The 21,590-nt window shown below is 27.7% G+C and overlaps 1 protein-coding gene across 1 annotated transcript; it reads right to left on the bottom strand.

Annotated features, from left to right (window-relative positions):
* Positions 1-911: 911 nt before the first annotated feature.
* Positions 912-20,748, bottom strand: LOC142331243 (cardioacceleratory peptide receptor-like). Its single transcript, XM_075377001.1, has 8 exons — positions 20,637-20,748; positions 19,126-19,229; positions 18,598-18,691; positions 17,776-17,871; positions 15,954-16,112; positions 15,034-15,129; positions 9,687-9,867; positions 912-1,083 (listed from the first exon to the last, which is right to left on the bottom strand). The coding sequence occupies exons 1-8, from the start codon at positions 20,692-20,694 to the stop codon at positions 939-941; spliced, it is 933 nt and encodes a 310-aa protein (XP_075233116.1). The 5' UTR covers positions 20,695-20,748; the 3' UTR covers positions 912-938.
* Positions 20,749-21,590: the final 842 nt, after the last annotated feature.

Genomic DNA, 21,590 nt, shown 5'->3' with positions numbered 1-21,590 from the left:
AAAATTCCCTTACATGGTAGCCTTATAAAAGGAACGATCTTCAAGAATTATTAATATAAATGCTAATTTTATAGATTTTTATAAAATTTAATAACCAAACAAATTTCTTATTTTAATGAATATTATTTTGTATGAATTTTTGCGAATATTTTACTTCAAATTATATAACAAATTAATGATCTTCATTTGTATAATTAGATGATGTTTGATTATGGAAGATGTCAATTTTTCATGAACTTAGATGTTAAATCTTAATTCAGTACTCATTGATCAGTATTGTTCCATTCTGAAAAAATGTTATGAGAGAAATTATATCTGCTTTCACACACACACACACACACTTTTTCTATTAGTTTAAGAGACATCTAATGTTCCAGTCATTAGTCACTAAATAATATCAACAGCATGCAAATAAATAAACTGAGTGTTTTTAACTTTAGTGCTCTTTGGGAATAACATGGTCTTCTTGAAGCAATTAAATTTCATGTCATTGAAGATTACTCCAAAGATGTTGCACATGTTAAGTAATCATTAGGTTGAAGGGAATATATCTTACTTACCATCTTACTTAAAACCCATTAAAAATTTGAAAAATAACTTACACAAAAGATTTTGTTTTGTTTGGTTAAGAATATTCTTTATTAAAAAAAATCTTGCCAGATTAACTTTTACTTACATTAATAGAGTGATGCATGATACATTTTATCCGTTTTTTTTTTAACTGTCATAATTCACTTTGGTTTATTTTTTTGACTTTGAATTTTATCTGCTAACTTATATATGTTTTTTTTTTTTTGTATTTTGTAGTTTTTATAAATAATATTTACAAACATTTATAATTATAAAATCTAAATAATTTATAATCAATTAAACATTTAATTAAAATTTTTTTATTACAATAATGTGGCAGTCATATTTTATATTTGACACTTACTTTATCACATAAGTTCATGCATGTTATTAGGACGTAGATTTCTTCGTTCTGATGAACCTGATGTTCTTTGAGAAGATTCTGTTAATATATTACCGTCTGATGATATACTGTTTGCACCACACCACAACCAACCTAAAATTGGTACTTTTCTGTTTTAAAATAATAAGAAATATATTAAATTATTTCAGTAATTCTTTTATTAAAAATGTTGGTAAAATAACATAAATACATTCAAAATAAAAAAAAAAATCAATTGCAAATTGTATAATTTTTTAACAGAAAAAATTGTAAAAATATGCCTTTTCTGAGTGAATTAATAGATGTAATAAATAGTGAAGTGAATAAATTGGTGAATAAATAGTACTGATGATTGAATAGTGATTTTAAATGGTACATTTACTTACAATTTTGAAATTGAACTTACAACTTCTCCTATTTAAATCTGTCCTGTAGTTGAATTTTAAAAATGTATAAATATTTAAAGCACCTAACATAATTAATACCAAAACTTAAACTTATAAATATATTATAAGTCCGAAATTAGTCTTCATGTAAACAATACACTTCCATTTTTTATATTAAATCTATTCAAGCAAGTCATACACTAGAAGTAGATTTTATAATAAATTTATATAAACAAAGGATGAATTTATATCTATTAGCTTGTTTTTTTGGTGTTTTTATAACAGAGATTTTCAGTTCTATTTGTTTACATTTTTATTTTATCACTATATTGGTTTATTTATTTACACTGGCAACTACAAGGTTATGCTCAATAACCATTACCCAGCTTTTTTGTATTGAGAATGAATTTTTTAGCATGGTAAAAGAAGCTAAGCTTGAATGGAATTTGAACCCTGCACCACACTTGCTATGGCACAAGTTGATCTGACTTAAAGTTGAGATGGAATTATTGTGATATCAGTATTTTGAATTTTATGTATATTTGACATACGAGGTGCGACAATAAAGTAATGAGACTGATTTTTCTTTGCAAGATGTGGCAACCCTGCAGCTTGTGTAGGCACACCATCTTTGACCTTGGTCTATAAGCTACTTTTAGTCCAAGCGGCACATTGATGCAACTGCTCAGTCGTGAGTTGTGCCGTAATAAGTGAACACGTGTTTGTGTCCCTCGTCACAGCTTTTTGGACATCTTGTGTTGTTTGAAAATGGTGACCCTTGACCGTCATTTTGACTCTTGGAAATAGAAAAAAGTCGCAAGGAGCGATATCTGGTGAATAAGGTGGCTGTGGTAGTACTGAAATTTGTTTTGAGGTTAAAAATTGCTGTACTGACAGAGCCAGTATGGGATGGCGCATTATCGTGATGCAGAATCCAATTATCAGCAATGTTGGCACGGATACGAAGAACTCTTTCTAAAATTTCTTTGCAGAAATATAGGTTAACTGTTTGTCCAGGAGGCACCCACTCTTTATGAACAATTCCCTTGGAATCGAAGAAGCACACAAGCATGCATTTCACTTTTGCCTTTAACATGCGAGCTTTTTTTGGTCTGGGTGATTCCTTTGAGCACCATTGCGAACTTTGGCGTTTTGTCTCTGGATCGTATTGAAAAAACCAACCTTCATCACCAGTGAAAACACGGCTCAACAAATCTGGATTGATTTCCGTTTGCTCTAACAGATCGGCTGCCACACTTTTCCGTGTTTCTCGCTGTTGTTGTGTGAGATTTTTGGGGACCATTTTTGCACAAATCTTTCTCATACCAAGATCTTCAGTTAATATTAGACGAACCGTTTCTCGATCGATGTTGAGTTCTTCTGCAATCATTTTCACGGATAATCTTCGATCAGATCGTACGATTTCACGCACCCTGTTCAAGGTGACATCTGTCCGTGAGGTTGATGGTCGTCCACTGCGGTCTTCATCTTCAGCATGCGTTCTGCCTTCACTAAAAATTTTATGCCACCGAAAAACTTGAGCTCTTGATATAACCTCCTCTCCAAAAGCCTTCTGAAGCTTACCGTAAGTTGTCGTCGCGTTTTCACCCGATTTAACGCAAAAAGAAATGGCATACCATGGCGCAATATTTTGCGGTTTCATTTCTGTGACGAGAGACACAAACACGTGTTCACTTATTACAGAACAACTCACGACTGAGCAGTTGCATCAATGTGCCGCTTGGACTAGAAGTAGCTTATAGACCAAGGTCAAAGATGGTGTGCCTACGCAAGCTGCAGGGTTGCCACATCTTGCAAAGAAAAATCAGTCTCTACTTTATTGTCGCACCTCGTATAAGTCAATTATATGAATCCATTGTAGATATTAGGAGAAAGAAATGACTGAAAAACATATGACAGTAAATGTAGTAAGTTTGAACTGATTGTGAGTGTACTAGTACGTACTATACATGCAATTTCAATTGTGTATTTATTTCTTTAATGTGATTGATCAACATTTTTTCTTTCATTAAAAAGCAATCTTTTCTTTAAAAATGAATATGAAAGCAAAATGTAATAAAAAATATAAATCTAAATTCATATACTATGCTAAAGATACATATAATTTAGCTGAAGGAAGATAATATCAAAAAAGTCATGTACAAGAATAGAAAAAATATAAACAGATACCATGTTATCATCAAATATTTAACAGTAAGTATTAAAAAAAAAAACAAAAAAAAAACAATAATTACTAAGGCTGTAAACATGAAAAAATTAAATTTACTATTATATATAGTAAATGGTATGATAGACAAAAAAGATTTAAAACATTTTATTGTTTTTATAAATGGTAAAAGTTATATTGAAAGACAAAAAGTTTCCTTTAAATTTAAGCATTCATTCCAATGAAAAATTGTGGATGGATGAGAACAGTGTAAACCTACAATTAAATAGTGTATCAGTAAAATAATGAGATGGCCTGCATGAGAAGAAAAATCTTATGATTTGGAATGTGTTTAGTACTTATCTGACAGAGAAATTGAAGAATTTAACAGAAAATAGTATTCAATACAGGTTCAAACATATATTAATCTGTTGTGCAACCACTTGATGTATGTACGAGTATGATTGACATCCCACTTATCACTTTCACTGAATTGAAATTAAATATTTTGAATATTGGAATTTAAATATTCAGATTTTAAAATATTTAATAATGTTTTAAATAAAAACATAAATATAATTATAAATAAAATATAAATATAATCTTTTTTTAATAAATTTTAATATTTAATTGAATTCAAATTGAAATATTTCATCTTAAATATGATAAGACTGTGTTCATTACAACAGATAACTTACTTATTTTAAATATGAATAATTTTATGTTATGTTTTGCTTTAATCTATAAAGAAATGATAAGTATGTAGAAGCAGTTTAATTAAGAGTATATATTCAAAAATTTTTGAAGTACCTTAATAGTTAGATCTGCATATATCAATAAATTTTACAGATTAACCAAGTTGTAAATTGATTTGTTGCACTAAAAATATCTTAAAATTTTTCTAAAAGAATAATTTTCATTAAACAATTTTATTCATGACTATGGTGCCATGCCTGAAAATTGAAATACTCTCCTGTTCTTAATGATTAGATTTATAACTATTTCAAAGAACTCATTTGTTTACAACAATGCTTGAGAGAAAATAGGAAAAAACAGCAATGCTTTTCTCTGAAATGTTTTCTTTCATTCAATGATTGTTTTAATTTTAAGGTTTGTGATGTAATACCTGTGTTGAAGTTAAAAATTAGCAAATGAAGTTACCTTAGACAGAAAAGAGAGAAAAAAATATGAAAAAAAATTAATAATGTTATTAATTTATAATGAGACTTTTAAAAGAATTGGACTCTTGTAAGTTTTCTCAACATGGCACAGTCGGTATATTATGTATAATATATAAATAATAAAGTTCAGCTTACCAACATATAATGTTGGTAATTACCTGATATATGTTGGTAAGCTGAACTTTATTATTTATATATTATAAGATGTATTGAACATAAACCAATTTGATGTTTATATATAAGTATGCACATTTCTTCATTTTTGTAATCTGAATGTAAAAACTTTTTGTTAAACAGCCGGATGTTATCTTGGATGATAAATTTCACTGGATACTCACGTTGAGTATCTATATCAGAGGTTGTTTAATATTTTATAACTTCTTAGGACAGTTTCATAGACATTCCCAAAAAATTCTTGCAATGTGCATATTTATAGTCTGTTGTTTTGACTCAATTCCCAGTTACAATTTGTTGTCATGGCTATGGATTTGATATGGAAATAATGAAATTAGTAAACAGATCAGCCCAAAATCTATAGAATTAAGAAAGAGTTAAAATTTAATGCTATATTATTGTCTTGAAGAAAGGCTTCAAGACTATTGTTTATGAACAATATAAACCTCTTTTTGCTTAGAAAAGAGTACTGGCCAAAATTATAAATTCAAATATTCTGAAGTTGACTGTTCATACTCATGAAGCAGTCCATGAAATTCCTTAAAATATATATTATTGGTACAGTAATTTTAGGTTAATAATGCTGTTGTGTATTATCATTTATATAAAATTTTACAAAATGACTGATACTTTAAGTTTTTTGACTAATCAGATTTATATTTACAGGCATTTAAAAATTGAAAATTGTAATATTAAGTTGTTCAGTGAACTGAATCCAAATTGATTGCTTATAATTTTTTTCCATTGTTTATTTAGTCGCATCAACAGTAATAGTCATTAGTGACTTAAATATAACTACATGATCATAAATAATTAAACAATACATATCAAAAACAATATACAATAAACAAATAGCAATAACTAGAACAAAAATAATAGATGGGTAATGAATAATGGAACATCACCACAAGTCTAATTTCACTGTACACACAGTATTCCATAAGGGATCTCACGCAAGCAAAAATTAAGTTCTTCATCCCACTGTCAGAGAGAAACTGCAACAGTCTTTTGATGTATTTCTTCTGGTTGAGTAAACACTTCACATCTGAACCCATGTTTAATTGTTATCAAATAGACCCAAACATTGGCAAATGAGTAAGAGGTTAACAGACCATTTTACATTGCACACCTCACAGTTCTGCTGAAGAGAAACAAATAGATGGGTGTGGGTTAGCTTTATGTGTCCAATCCTCAGCCAAGTTAGGATGACTTGGCCTCTTCTGTTTGGGAAAAAAGGTTTCTCCAACATGTTCTCCTGGATGTCATGTAAGGCCATGGGAGGACTTAGCAGCCATAACTTATTCCACTGAGTACGTAATTTGACCCAGATGTCTTCATAAAGTTATTCTCTCATGTTAAATCTAATCAGAGGACATTTGTTGCTACTCTCTTGGCAGCCTCATCAGCTCGTTCATTCCCAAGGATGCCGCAATGGCCTGGAACCCATATGAATACCACTGTCTTGTTTATTCTTGAGAGGATATCATAGATTATATGAATGATGGATTTAGATCATCTGCAGCTCAAGCTCTCAAGTTCTCAATAAGTAAATTGCATAGGTCTTGCAAAAGAACACAGAGGAACAAGCAAGAAGATGTAAAGCTTATATATTATCCCATTGTCAGGGAGTATTATTGAAGAGTCACAACCGTTGGCCGAGACAAAGCCAACTCTATAGATATGTGTATACCCATTGTACTTCTTAGCCATCTCACTAAATTGGTCCCAAGCAGACTGGTAATGTGGGTCTCATTTATGCCTTCCAGATGGTAAATATTCATTCTTCAGAGATGAACACAACCAAGGAGCATCCTATTTCCTTTCTGAGAATCCTTGGAATAGACAGGCCTAGTTCCTGGAGATAGCAAACAAGTCTAAGGTTTAAAGGCTGGAGTAAGAACTTCTTTCCCTTGAGTTGTAGAGTGCAAGCGGGCCTGATCATCTGCCTTGAACAGCTGGAGAGACATGGAGAGACAGGACCTACTGATTGCATACTTGATAGCCTGGTATTTCCTTCTGTAATGTAATGGGAGTTCATAGGATTCTGTTAGTAAACTTGGTGTAGGGATAGTGGTAAATGCCCCTATGGATGTATTTTTGAATGCAAGTATTGTGCAAGTATCCCCTTAATTTGTTCACTTGTAAAGTCATAGAGGATAGACACGAATTCCAGCTTCAACAAAATAATGCTTCTACATGTCTTTAGAATGATGTGTTTGTCAGCACATTTTTTATTCTTTAATTTGCCTTATTTTATGCATTTATTGTTTATGATAAAACTGTGTTCTGTAGAATATTATTTTAATAAATAATAAAATATATTTTTATTTTAAAAGATTGTAATTAATTATTAGAATGAAAGATAATTATGGAACAATAAAGGTGAATTCTCTGTTTTGATTATGTTGAAATATAATGGATATTAAATTTTTATAATATTTTATGTCACTGTTAATTAAGTGTGTAAATGAAAAGTAATGATAAATACTATTATTGATTCATATAAATATATAGTGTGTAGTTAAGTATTTATCTCATGTTGGATAGAAAAAAATTAACTGATATTTTCAATATGCAGAACATACGAATAGAAAAGGAATAAAGAATTCCGATATGGCTTAGGAATGTACTTCAGGGTTGAAAAACACCCTCTAAAACATAGCAGATATTGAAAACGACCCCGTGTGTAGTCTACAATTATTCAATCAAATTCCTTCATGTATTTTTATTGACTGTTAGAATTTAAATGTCATTTAAATATATATCTGTACCAACATTGCATTAAAATTGTGTAGATAAAACTGAGAGATTTTACAAGTGCTTTAAAGCATAAAATAGTGTTAATATTTTACTCAGTTTACACATTTGTGTCAACTAAATATTTTTTTTTAAATGGTTTCCTCACACTCATTATTGTCATCTCAACTACTATGAAGATTATCTAATAGAGAAATATATTACACGAAAACAAAGAAAATAAGAAAAAAAATGTGAAAAAAGTGCTACTTCATTTAATCTCTTTTTTGAAATATATGTTTCACAGTTAAGATATTTTCACAGATTGTAGTTGATCAGTAATCTATGCTGATATGCTTTGGATGCTCTATTCACAAGAAGTAGTATTTTTTTTATCTCCTTCATTTTAAAACTTTGCCATTAAGTGTATAAATAATTTTTTCCCCCAAAAAAAGGTTAAACACGATTAAAGACACATTCTCTAATTATTATATATCTTCTGAACCTGTTGAGATAGATACTTAAAATTTTGCATGGAAAAATAATTCCACCACTCTAAAAAGACATAATTTATTTTTTCTAAAAGGCTAAAGCTGAACTAAAGGTGATTTTTAATACAACTTGTGATTGACTTGTGGTATAAGTTAGAATTCAACTTTGAAAATTATCTACATGAGTAGTAAAAAAAAAAATTAAGGTGTTCTATTTAGCTGCCGTTAAATAATGAAATAAAAAAACAAACATTCCCTAATTCTTGAGGGTAATTATAATATGTTGATTGGAAAATACAAATTGCCATAGATCCTTAAAAAAATTCTATGAAAACATATATTGGGATTTTCCTTTAAGAGGGTGAAACTAGATGAGGGAATTTTATATTTTAAATTTATTTTCAAAAATAGTTGGAAAGCATTTAACTAAAGCATCATGTGAATGATAAAACTTTAATATCAGTTGGCAATTCATACATTTCATTCACAGATTGAATTTCAAATTGACTGAAAAACTACACAAATAGCATTAATTTGCATAAAAATATGCTTCTTTTAACTCAGAGGCAAAGTTACCCAAAAGAAGAAACTTAAATTTCAGTATTCACTCATGTATAGGAAGAGTAATTAGTAGTATTTGATAAACTAAAGGCAATTTATTAAAAGTTATCAAATTTTGGACTTAATAAAAAAAATTTTTTTTTTCATCCAAACTGAATTTTTTAAATTGTTTATAAGTTATATCGAAATGTACAAAAAAAAATTATTTTAACAATAATTTGTTCTATTATTCCACATTGGAGAAAACAAAATGGTCTAGAAAAAAACACTAGATGAAAGAATACTAAACTAAATAAAGCCTACAGATTAACTAGAAACTTTTATAAAAAAAAATCCTTATTCAGAAATGTAGAAATTAAGCTCTATAATACTGTTAAAACCAAATGATTTATCTGCTTTTGAATGCTCTCTCCATAAAAAAGGTTTGTAGAAAAGTACTTAAAGAAAAATAGTATGCTCAGTAAAGGTATAAAAAACTACAAAAGACGAATCTTGTGAAACAACTTCCCATGTACTAAAACTGAAGAAGGCTGGAAAATATAACCAGTAGTAAACTGTATGAATAAACTGAAAAATTCTTTAATATAATTAAAAGCAAAAGATTTTAATTTTACTGCCACCTTTATAGAATGAATAATAATACATTAAAAAAGAGAATATTTGACCAGTTTGCAAAAAAAAAGTGGAAATAAAATAGTTTGCAGAAACATCTAACGATTTAAAAGGAAAAACAAACAACTACAGAAGTTATTAAAAATAGAGAAAAATGATCAAAAAAATTAAATGATTCCAGAACAAATCACCCCCCCAAAAGAAGAGGAGCAAAATGGACACAAGAAAGAAGAGAAAAACAGCCAAAAAGAATGAAAAAAAAATGTGGAAAAACATTAAGAGGAAAAAAGAAAGCTAAATGAAAGTTGAAACACAGTCCTTTAGACCAAAATTGAAAAAAAATCTATAAAAGCAAAAGTAAAATTGTTGGTAAATTTAAAATATTTTATTAAAAAAATAAATAAATAAAATTTAATGAATACATACCTCAGAGCACGACAGACATGTGTAGAAAATAAACAATATATTATAGGATTTGCTGCTGAATTTAAAGGAGCTAAGCTCTGTATAAATGTAGCAATAGCAATATTTGTTTGAGTTTTAGGCATAAATCCATAAACTTGTAATAAATCAAATACAATATATGGACTCCAGCATAATACAAATACTGAAAAAAATAAAAACTAAAAATAAACAAATATTCATGTACAAATTAATTAATAATTGTCATCAGTATATTTATCTTAGTTTTAATGAATATTCAATGTCATCAACAGCAACATGCATACTTCAAAAGGCCAGAATACCAACTGCCTCTACTCTTTTCTGAGTCTTACCGATAATTATCTGTCATTTGATATTTTCCATTAAAGTTAAATTTAGTTTTTTATTTTCAAAAAATAAAAGCTTTTGCATTGACAAATCAAGCCAAACTCTATAATAAAAATGTTGAAAAGAACTTTTAAGACAATTAAAAGCTCTTTATAGCAACATACAAACATTTGCTAACCACCTCATACATAAATTATAATCCACCAACATTATATTTTTCATATACTTAAAAACAAACCATATCTTAAAACGCTTGAACATTATGAAATAAAAAAACACACAATAAACATAAATTGGACACACACATTCACTGTTTGATGAGATTTTTAATATGTATTTGTCTAATTAAAAAAAAAAAAGCTGGCAGTAAATTGGATAACTTTCCCAGCAACGCCAGTCAAGAGATGCAATTCATTTTTTCAAATGTAACATTATAAGCTCTATTTGTATCTTTATGAAAAATAATTCAGAAAATATGTTTTTAACTTTTTGAAAATTTTAGGGTTTATGCATCAGGTTTTTTTTATGATTAAAAGTTAAAATTTAAAAACCTTAAAAATAATTTTTTTTTTTAATTTGGTACTCCCAATCAGGGGAAGGATATTAAGTTATTATAATGACTATTATTTAATAAAATATATTTTAAACATTAAAAGTTGCAAATTAAGGAAACATTTTGTTTTTAATTTGGGGCTCCCATACACAAGGGAAAGCATTCATGTAAAATTAATTTTTTAAGAAAATAATCCCAAGTGGAATTAAATTTATAAAAAAGAACTTTAAAAAAAAATACAACACAGTTACAATTCTAAATAAAGTTGTAATTTTTGGAATGGGGTTAAAATTTTTAGCTTTTTTTTTCAAGCAATATTAAAGAGTAAGGGCTATCAGAAGATTAACATTTTTACAACTTAAATGAAGTGAGTAACCCTGTAAGATGGATTTAAATTTAAAATAATTTTTAAAAATAAAAAAAAATTATTTTTTCACCACAAACCATTGGAATAGGGTGGACAAAAAATCTTTACAGTGGTTTGAAGACCAATTAATGTAGAAAATATAGATGTAAAAACTCCCATTAACTACTCTTCTGAAGCAAGATACTGCTAAAAAGAGACATTTAGTTATTTTTTGGGGAGGGGATTAATATTAAATAAATTTTTTTAGTAATTTATGGTCTTGAAAAAAAAAAACGTCAACTTTTATATGAAATTTTTTGCAAAAGTGCCTCAGTAAAGATCCTCAGTAAAGTGCCCCCAAAAATAAATAGATCTTTTTCCCCTGAAGGTAGTATCTGTCTACCAAGTTTGAAGAAAATTGGTCATCAGGGTCCAGAGTTATAAGACCAAATTCAAGGAACATACATAACGCACGTAAGCACAAATGTTCATCCTGACAAAAATAATTTTTTTGTTCTTGGAAACATTGGAATAAAATTTGTCTCCAAAGATTATTTACAATTTCTTTAAATCTATATTTTTTGTTAATTTTTTTTCTTTTAATGTCTCCTTAATGCACAAAACTTAAAAAAGGCCAATTTTTTAGATTTTTTTTTTCACCAATCTATATAATTTCCATTATACCTATTGTTAGGCTTACCATATGCCCGCTGGACAGTGCTGGTTTTTTTAGTGCTGTTGGGGGTAATGTTCGGGGTTTAAAAATTTTATGACTGGCAAGGATTTTTTTAATTTTTAGACCTTTTTGTTCGACATCGCGTTTTTAAATATTCTCTTACGGCCGTGCATCTCTCAGCCAACCTTGGAGCAAGCGATGATGTCGATTTTGATGGAGGCATGGGTACTAGTCTCGTCACAACTTTTACTTAGTCATTTGATAACACAACAAGGGCAATGTGTCTTTGTTGTTTTTGTGTGTGAAGTAGTTCGTCTCCACGTTTTTCATAATTTTGTCTCTATTCGTTTTTTGTCTCATTGTTTAGCAATGGGCAAAAGAAAATGTGTGTTTAATGTTAAATTGCAACAAGAATACAAATTTTTGAAATTGTGTAATGACAGTAACAATGAATGTGTTCATTGCACACTGTGTACTGGAGAAATTTCTGTTGCACATAAAGGAAAAGGTAATATTGAAGACCACTTGAAAACAAATAAACATAGTTGTGCTATTAATGCTACTGCTTCAGCAAACATAAGAGATTCTTTTAAACCCAAAGATGGGAATAACGATAACAGTGATCTGGTGTGTGGTAATAAAGAAGCTACATTTTCATATCATACTGCTAGACACGAACTCAGTTTCAAAACATCAGACTGCACATCTAAACTGGTTAAAAAGTTATAAGACCCAAAATTTTCATTTACTAGAACCAAAATCGAGGCAATTATTGTTAACATTATTTTGCCATTTATATTTGATAATGTGTTGCATTCTTTGGAAAACATTATTATGTAACAGTAATGATGGATAGTGCAAACAGAAGTAAAGTAAAACTTGTTCCAATTGTAAGGTATTTCAGTCTGGAGGAGGAAATTCAAGTTAAACTTTTAAATTTTGATGAAGTGTCAGGTGAAACTGCTCAAATTTTGACTCTGTATCTTTTACAGAAAAAATACAAACTTGAAGAAAAGTTTGTTGTACTGCTGATAACACTAACAGTAAGTTTTGTGGTGTGAAGAGAAAGGGGAATGAAGATGTGTTCAGAAAAGTTCTAAGTGATTTAGATAAATCTATTTTAGGAATTGGTTTTTCAGCCCACATTATACATAATTCAGTACAAACAAACGAGATTCTCTACTCCTGGACGTAGAAGTTATTAATATAAAAATTTATAAATATTTTCATATACATTCAGTAAGAGTAACAAAACTTAGAGCTCTGTGAATTTGTGGAAATAGATTACAAAAAGGTATTATCTATTTCATAGCAGCACAAGATTCTGTAGTTTGTTACCTGCAATAGAAAGAATTCTTTCCATTTTTGATGGCCTAAAATCATACTTCTTATCTAGTAACAAATGCCCAAAATTATCATTTGATTATTTTGAAAATCTAGAAAGTAAACTGTTTTAGAAATTTTTACATGGTACTCTACAGTTACTTAATAATGTAGTTCATAAATTGGAAGCTAATTCTGCTCCAGTTGAGAGAGTTTTTTCAATTACAGGGAACATTTGGTCTGCAGAAAAGGATAGACTTTCAGTATCTACAGTTAAAAATCTGCTAAATGTTAAAATTAATTCAGAACTTTCTTGTGAATTTTATGATGCAATTAAAACAAAGAATTTCTGAAAAAAGTCATGTGTAATGAAAAATACAACTGAATAAATAAAGTTTAATGTTTCAGTAAACTGTTAAGATGTTAAAGTAATTTCAAAAATATGTCCTGGGTTCGACCTAAAAAAATATGGTTAGCCTAGCTATAGTAGCATATATTGCTATAATTGGGAATAACTGCCAGTAGTAAAATCAGATGACACCAGTGTGATAATAGCACCAGCAGTCCCTTCGAGTGGTTGCAAAGATGAGTAAAAATTTTTTGAAAAAAGTTTTTAGAAAAAATATTCTTTTATATAATTTGATTCAGAATTGTTATTGAAAACTTCACATTTTTAAAATTAATAACATCACCAAACTCATGGGCAAAAATATAGCATATATTTTGTGTACTATTTTAAAATTTTATTTTGGATTTTTGTGATACTATCTTATTTAAATATCATTAATAATAATAACAATAATACTTTAACTGAATAATCTATTGAATTAAACAGAAATGTATCACAGATAAAATCAAATTCAACAGAAAATTTTTAACATTAATTTTATTTTCTTATTTTTATGAGATATGTAACATATATTTTATAATAAATGAATAAATATAAATAAAATAAATAAATTTATAATAAATGAATAATTTACTATTATTTAAGCTCTTCTATTTATGTATCACTTTTATTTTATCTGCTGTTTATACCAAAATTATCCTGTGCATACACTGCAGTACAACTTCCAGGAATTTTGAAAACTTTTCATTCTAGGAACAAAATATAAAGATCTATCAAAAAACTGGTGTGTTTTCATTAGCTGAATGATCACTCTTTAGCTTTCCATTGCATATGAGTTAAGTGATACTCAGATGATTTGTCATGCATATAATTAAAAATTGTTTATGAGATCACATCTAAACAAAATTTAAAAATGTTCTCAGTATATTGAAGAAAGCTAAGATAAATTCTAGGATTAAGGAAATATAATACTCTTAGGCAATATATTAAGATTTGCAATTAATTATAATGTTAATTCATCATTTATTTATGAAAAATAATTAATTGTATGCTGATAGATTAAAAACAATTGAGGTATTTGTAATTTTAATTGAAAAAAAAAAATAATTGTAAGTTTAATTGAAATGGAAAAATAGCTCTGTAGAAGTCTGAGGACAACTAGAGAAAAATAAAGTGCTTTATAATCCCATTTCTGAGCTGATCTTCAATGAACTCTAATTGAATTAAAGATAAAATAATACCCAAAGACTGTAATAGATAGAATGAAAAGCAAAGAAAAGAAATTTATTAAATTTTTTTATCTTTATGCCTTTTCCCCATTTTTTTCCTGAGGTTGAATGGTAGTGATTTGGGGGAGATTTTTTAGGTTGTTGACTTTTATCATGACAACCTATTAGAAGTAATGAAATTTGTACCGTGGGAAAAAATATCACACCTGTTTGAAATTTTAACCCAGAACTTTCCAATGAAAGACAAGAGGTGGTACTACTCTGGTTTGGAGATCAGCAAGAAGAAAGATATAATTATTTTATTTAATTTGAAAAAGATAACTGCTCATCAAGATCTGCTTATCAGATAAAAATTTATGAAAAATAAATTATTGTATATTGCTGTAATATATAAAGTTATAAAATAATTCTAATTATCAGTTATATTTAGTTATATGAAATTTAATTTTATTTAAAGGATTTGAAATAGTTAAAAATTATGTTTAGCATACTAAAATTTTTATATTAAGTAATCTACTTTACTTACCAAAAACTATGACAAAAGTCATTTTTACAGTCTTAATTTTAGCTCTTGGTATTATACCTCTTGAACTAGCACGGCGAATTTCACCATCTTCATTATCTCCTCCTCCACCTTTACAAAAAAAAATTACCATTTTTTACAAATGATATAAAGCTTAAGTTTAATTATCAATTTTTAATTCCTAATAATTAAAAAAGTAAAAAATAACACTTTACAATTAATTTTCAATAAATGATTAATGTAATTTATTTTAAAAAGTTTCTTTCGTGAAATGTCAAGTTTAAGCTTTGTCCTTGAAAGTTAGCTTCTTTGTTTTATTAATCCTAAAAAAGTTTTTTGGGAAAGTATTTTATTACTAAATAAAGGTTGATAATTTTACAGAAAAGTATGGCTTGAGTGAATGGCATTTAAAATTTTAATTAAATGACATCAATATTAGCTAACTTATTGTAATTTGTATTTTGTTGTTTTGTATAAATATTACTATTTATTTCTCATGAGTTTTAAGGTTAGCAATTTATGTAATTAATATTTTACTATGCGGTATATATTATCTATTACTTTCACGAACATTTAAACCTGGAAATACCTGTAGTATTTAGGAGGAAAACAGAAGTATCTATTTCTCTCAGGTTTCTATTTCTTAGGTTTTTGGAGATTGAATCACTTTTAAAGGCTTGTGTCCACTGCATACTTCAGACTTATGTCCACTGGAGTTTTGCTTCTGGAGTTATGCAAAAAATAATGTTTATCGAGGAAACATCTGCAGCCTCCAGAAATTTCAAACTGATGTTTATAACTTCACCAAAAACATTCCATTTATATATAATATAACATATTTGTTACATTAATAAAAGAAAGAATAATACTTAATATAATAATAATAATAATCTTACTTTTAAGTGGACTAGTAGAGTGGACGCCTGTTAAAACTCTGCTTTTATTCCATATTGTGTGCACAATTACTGCATAACATGCTGCTATTATCAGTGCAGGTATCATAAAAACTGTCATTGCTACTAATGTCATATAAAGTTGCCATTGCCAACCATGTTCAAACTCTATCCAACATTGCAGTCTTCCTAGTTATATAAAAAAATTGTTTAATTAACCTCTTTATTTTTTCTAAAAAAATTGTAAGCCATACACATGCACACAAACACACATATGATACATTGATATATAAATAGGGATATGAATACAACAGTTCAATTGAGTGATATTAATTGCTATAATAAGAAAAATAGATTATTATTAGGGACTTAAATTTTTTCAGTTTGAATACTTAAAACCTTTCTTCTGAAAGAAAAATGTTTACCAAAATTAAATGTCACGTGGTGGGAATATAATTTATTTGAGAAGAATGTTAAAATATCTGTTATTATGTGGGGAATTTGAAGAACTACGTCATTTGGCATGTTAAATGCCATACTTCTTGGCCATACATCCTACAGTCTTTTCTACAATTTCTTCTCATAGAACATAGAGAGGTAATTCTCTTAAATAAATCATTAATATTAATAGTAACTAAATTATTTGTGTAATTACTCAGTTAAAATGCTATGTTTGTTATTCCATGATCACTTGTATAAACTTGCAATATTTAAAAAAAAAATTATTATAAAATTCTGTAATTCTTGAGGAAAACGAGATATATAATATATTTTTTAATCAACTCCCAGTGTAACTGCACTGCACTTGAAGAGGTAAAATATATTTCAATTTTATAACAATAATTTGGCATAGAAAAAGTATTGAATAATTTTTTGAAAAGCAGAAATGTTTGTATTTCAAAAATTTTCCGAATTCTAAATTTTCTTAACATATTTTGTTGGTTAGATAGAATGTTTTTAGTATCACAGATATGTAAAACAATACTATAAGTCTATTTAAAAATATTCAGCAAATTGTAATCAAATTGGGATTTTGATAATTTTCTTGCATATTTTTAGGCAATAAAGGTCAAAGACAAGATTACAACTCAACTACAGCATCCTATACTGATGTGCCAGATGTATTAATTATGATTTAATTGACAGAAATATTTTACTGTAAATACTTTTTTTATTCCATAATCTCAATATTAAAGTAGTAAATCTATCTAATTTTTATTATATTTTAAGAAAAAAAGGAGAAAAAATAAAACCTGGAATATATCAACCTTAATATGGTGGCCAGTTGACTGGAACTCTTACCTTATTCAATAATGATATGATTGGGGTACTATCTCTTTTATAAAGTTCTTTAAACCATTTCTTTTAATCAGCATGTTATTATCTAGAGAAGCCCCAGATTACAATTGTATTCTTTATTTAGAGATGATATTCCCCTTAAGGTATCACTCAAAATACAAAAAAAAAACACACACAAATACAGATTTTTATAAGATACTTACAGTTTTTGCCAGTGTAAACTGCATGTGTTTTACAATATGCTCTCTTCTGGTAATGGTTCACGTCTTCATGTAATAAAAAAAGTGTCTGCTAAACCTCTTTCATGTTGATGTTTGACAACATAATGGAATGTGGAAGCAATTTTTTATAAAATGATTTATGAAATAGAGAATTGACAATTTGTTGGATTGTTAGGTAGGTAATTATCAAATTTTATGAAACAGTGCCCAGAATGTTATTGGAATGAATGTTGCAATTTCATTCCATTTTCCAAATATTTAAAAATTTTTCTAAGTTAACAGAAAGGGTAGAATTGATCTTTGAACACTCAAAGCTAGTAAAGAATGAATACCTTGAATAATTTTCTCTTCAAACAATGCAATTAACGGAGATGACAAAACAATGCTTAACATCCATGAAGATATTACTAACAATTTTGCTCTTCTCCCTGTGAACAATTAAACAAATTGTAAGAAATGTTATCTTATTGAACAAGAGTTTGTTTTTATCATATTTATTTTGTTTTTATGAAAGTAATAAATGATCTAAGTCTTATTTTAAAAATTAAAATGATACTGTAATTTTTTTTCATGAATCTAGAATTAGTTTTTCATGTACTTTGGTATTAATGAAGATTTAATTTTTTTAATCTTATGAGAAAGTGTTAAACTATTTCTAAATTAAAAAAAAAACCCTAATACAAATAAATAAAGTATTTTATTTTAAAAATGAAATTTATTTTCTAATTGTGTACATTGCAGTTTGTTCAATTAGTAAATAATAAGCAACCCCCTGGCCCAATGAGATGAGAATGATATGTATCGCATGTAAATGAAGTGTAGTCTTGTACTCAGGTCTACTATTCCTGAGATGTGTGGTTAATTAAACCTCAACCACTAAAGTATATTGGTATATACTGTTTAGTATTCAAATCCATATAAAACCATACTTTTACTAGGATTCAAACTTAAGAACCTTTCACATCAAAAATCAGCTGTTAAACAAGACCGCCCAGTGGGCTAGAAAAAAAAGTGAAATTAATCAACATTTTAATTTTTTTGCAGTGAAATTTTAATTGATCATTTTTATTAACAGAACATTAAAGAATTTTAAATATTTAATCCTAGTTATTTTTAAAAAATGAAAAAAGATAAATGGAACATAACGTACTTACAGCTGCCTGAGAAATTCATTGGCCGAGTAATTGCATCAAATCTATCTATGCTGAGAGCTACTAATACATAAGTTGAAGAGTATGTCACTACTGCCTGTAATACAACAAAAATTCAAAACAAATTTTATTGAGTTTTGTCATTAATTACATAAAATTAATTGATTAATAATAATTCTGGAAAAACGTTTACTAGTTTTATCTTAACTGGTTTTTAAGATAGATTTTTATTTTAATGTCATAAATTCTGCTAATTATTAATGTAATTTTATAACATAGGTTAAACATTTTTAGATTTATTTATTATATTTTGAAATTATACTTTTCAGAAGGAGGTTTTAAACCATCTATACTTTGTCAAAGTATAAAGACAAGTCTTGTCCAGTCTTAGATAAACCATTGTTGCACAACACAATTAATTGAACTAAAAAAAAAAAACAGCAGATCTATATTTAAGTGACCAAAATTAAAAAGGACATATAGTGATATATTGGTTAAATATAAATTTTGTATTTTTGAAAATTACAGTACCTGAAGAAATCGTACCAATTTACATGCCACATTTCCAGCTTTCCATGACACAGTTATCCTCCAAATGATGTCAGTCAATACATTAATTAAACCTACAAGTAAATCTGTAAAAATTACAAATAAAGTTTCATTTATTAATCAAAGTTGACTATAAATTTAAAAATATAAAACTAAAACAAGGGGATTTTCGACAGAAAAAAATAATCACCTATCTAACCATTATTCCATTACCTCCTAAAATCTATCGGTAATCTGTAATCAGGGCTAACCTGGACAAATCAAAATTTTGTATGAGCTTGTTATTGCTCCATTCACACTTCCTAGTCACTTGGTGGATGAGGGCCTGCGCTTGTCACTTGCAATGTTAAAAACCACTATAGGTGACTAGAATGAGGTGGATGAGATCAATAATTTCATCCAAATGGATGAGGTTACCACCTTCTGGGATGGTGGTAAGTTCATCGAATGGTACTAATGGACTGTTACACCACCCAACTTTTATGTTACAGCAAGCCCTAATAATTTTGCAGTACAATTTCTGAATACGTCTGATGTATTTGCTCATCAATAACAAAAATATACTGCATCTAAAATCCCATGTTAACACAATCTGGCCAATAAAAAGGTTTAGTAGAGTTTCTAAACAAATCAAAACTGTCACAGATTACATCACCTGTTATAAAGAAACATAAGGTATACAAGACATATAGTTTTAAAATGAACCTTTCATTAAGTAAAATGGAAGTGGGCATTTTTATTATCAGTTGCGTAACCGGTTGTTTTTTGATTCCCTCTGTCTTTGATTTCTATTCTGTTGTAATCTTTTAAGTTCTATGTAATTTTAAATCTTTGTTTAGAATTAGTTCTACTCATATTCTTATTTTTAACTCCTCTTATAGATTTTTTTAATTCTAATTACTTTTCTCAATAATAAATTACTAACTCTATGTCTATGATCTATTAACCACAAAATAAAAAACATTAAAAAAATGTAGAGCAAAACTTCAATAATTTATGTTAAAATTTTTCCATTTAGAACTATAATAAACTAAATTAGAAAGATTGTTAGAAAATATCTTAATGTTACATATAATAAACTTAATGTTGATTCTTTGTTAGCATTAAATAGTTTCAACGTATTCTAAAAAATTCAACGGAATTTGTTTATTTTCTTTAAATTTAATAATATATATAAAAAAATAAAATTTTATTACTTTTTAAATTAATTTTAAAAAAGATTTCCATATTATTCGTTTTGAATCATAAGACTAATTCCATGTAGTATTTTTGTTTGCCAGAAACTTTTACTTATTTTATCCTATATTATGATGTGTATTCACTGTTTTATTGTAAATAATTAAAAATATATATAATATGTAATAGGACATTGACATCAATTAAAATAATTAAAGAAATAGTTTTTCTATGGTGAGATTAATTTTATATAATAATTTTATTTTCTTTTTTAAATTACTAAGATTTTATATTATTATAATTATTATTACTATTACCTGCAATTGCAAGATGCATTATAAAAAAATTCATTCTAGATTTTCTTGTTTTACTCATTAAAAGTGCTATTAAAACTGCTGAATTACCAACTACAATTGCTATAAACAGTAACCACAGAAGTATAAACTGCTCCGTCTGAAAAAACAAAAGTAGTGTAAATAATACAAATAAATAATATTATTCTCATTTGGATAAGAGTATAGTGGAATAAAATTAAAAAGGGAAAACAAAATAAATGTTTTATTTTCTTTACAAAGTGTATTAAAAACTTCATAAAATAATTTAAATAAATAATTACTTTTACAATTTATGAAAAACCTTATTAATTTTTCTTGTTTATTTTAATTTAAATTCAAAATGACAATACACATGATTTTTTTTACAATTTAATTCCTTTTTAGAATATCAAGAGTTGTAATATCTTGGCAAGAACCTTCTGATAGGACAGTTGAAATTTACATAGTAAAACTGAGAAGGTATTGTTTACGCCAATGCGTAAAGCTGTTTTTAAGTTTATTCAACTGGTTTGGTATATGATTTGTTTTCATCTAAAATTTTACAGTATTTCGATCTAATGAATATTTTAATTATAAATTTATGACTTTTTTATTGATTATTTATTAAGATTTAATTCTGTATTATTTCATGTGATAATGTTAAAAAAAAAAAAAAGAGAAGAAGAACTAAACATAACACGTTACAATTCACTCGGCTCCCGATGATTCACTCGGCTCCTTTCGGATGCACTCGGCGCCTGATGATTTAGCGGCTCTTCACCGTTCACACAGCTGCTTTCGGATGGACTCGGCTTCTATTGAAATCACTCGGATCTTTACAGTTCACTCGGCTCCACCAACACTATATAAGCCGGCTCACCACCAGAGTCAGGTCATACTCTCAGTGTGTGTGTGTCTCTCTCTCTCTCTCAGCCAGTCTCATCTCTCTTCTGCTTC

This window comes from Lycorma delicatula, chromosome 10 (assembly GCF_047948215.1).
Source record: "Lycorma delicatula isolate Av1 chromosome 10, ASM4794821v1, whole genome shotgun sequence".
In the NCBI taxonomy this organism is placed as follows: domain Eukaryota; kingdom Metazoa; phylum Arthropoda; class Insecta; order Hemiptera; family Fulgoridae; genus Lycorma; species Lycorma delicatula.
Note: the sequence above shows the minus strand (reverse complement) of the source record. Positions and strands in the feature narration are given on the sequence as shown.

Bases quoted from the DNA above. Each gene is read 5' to 3' on its own strand.
- LOC142331243 (XM_075377001.1), bottom strand. From the start codon at position 20,694: ATGAGTAAAACAAGAAAATCTAGAATGAATTTTTTTATAATGCATCTT. The intron at 17,872-18,597 runs GTAAGTACGTTA...AATTGTTCACAG, and splicing joins AATGAATTTCTCAGGCAGCT to GGAGAAGAGCAAAATTGTTA. The intron at 9,868-15,033 runs GTAAGTAAAGTA...TATTTTTTTCAG, and splicing joins GACTTTTGTCATAGTTTTTG to TATTTGTATTATGCTGGAGT.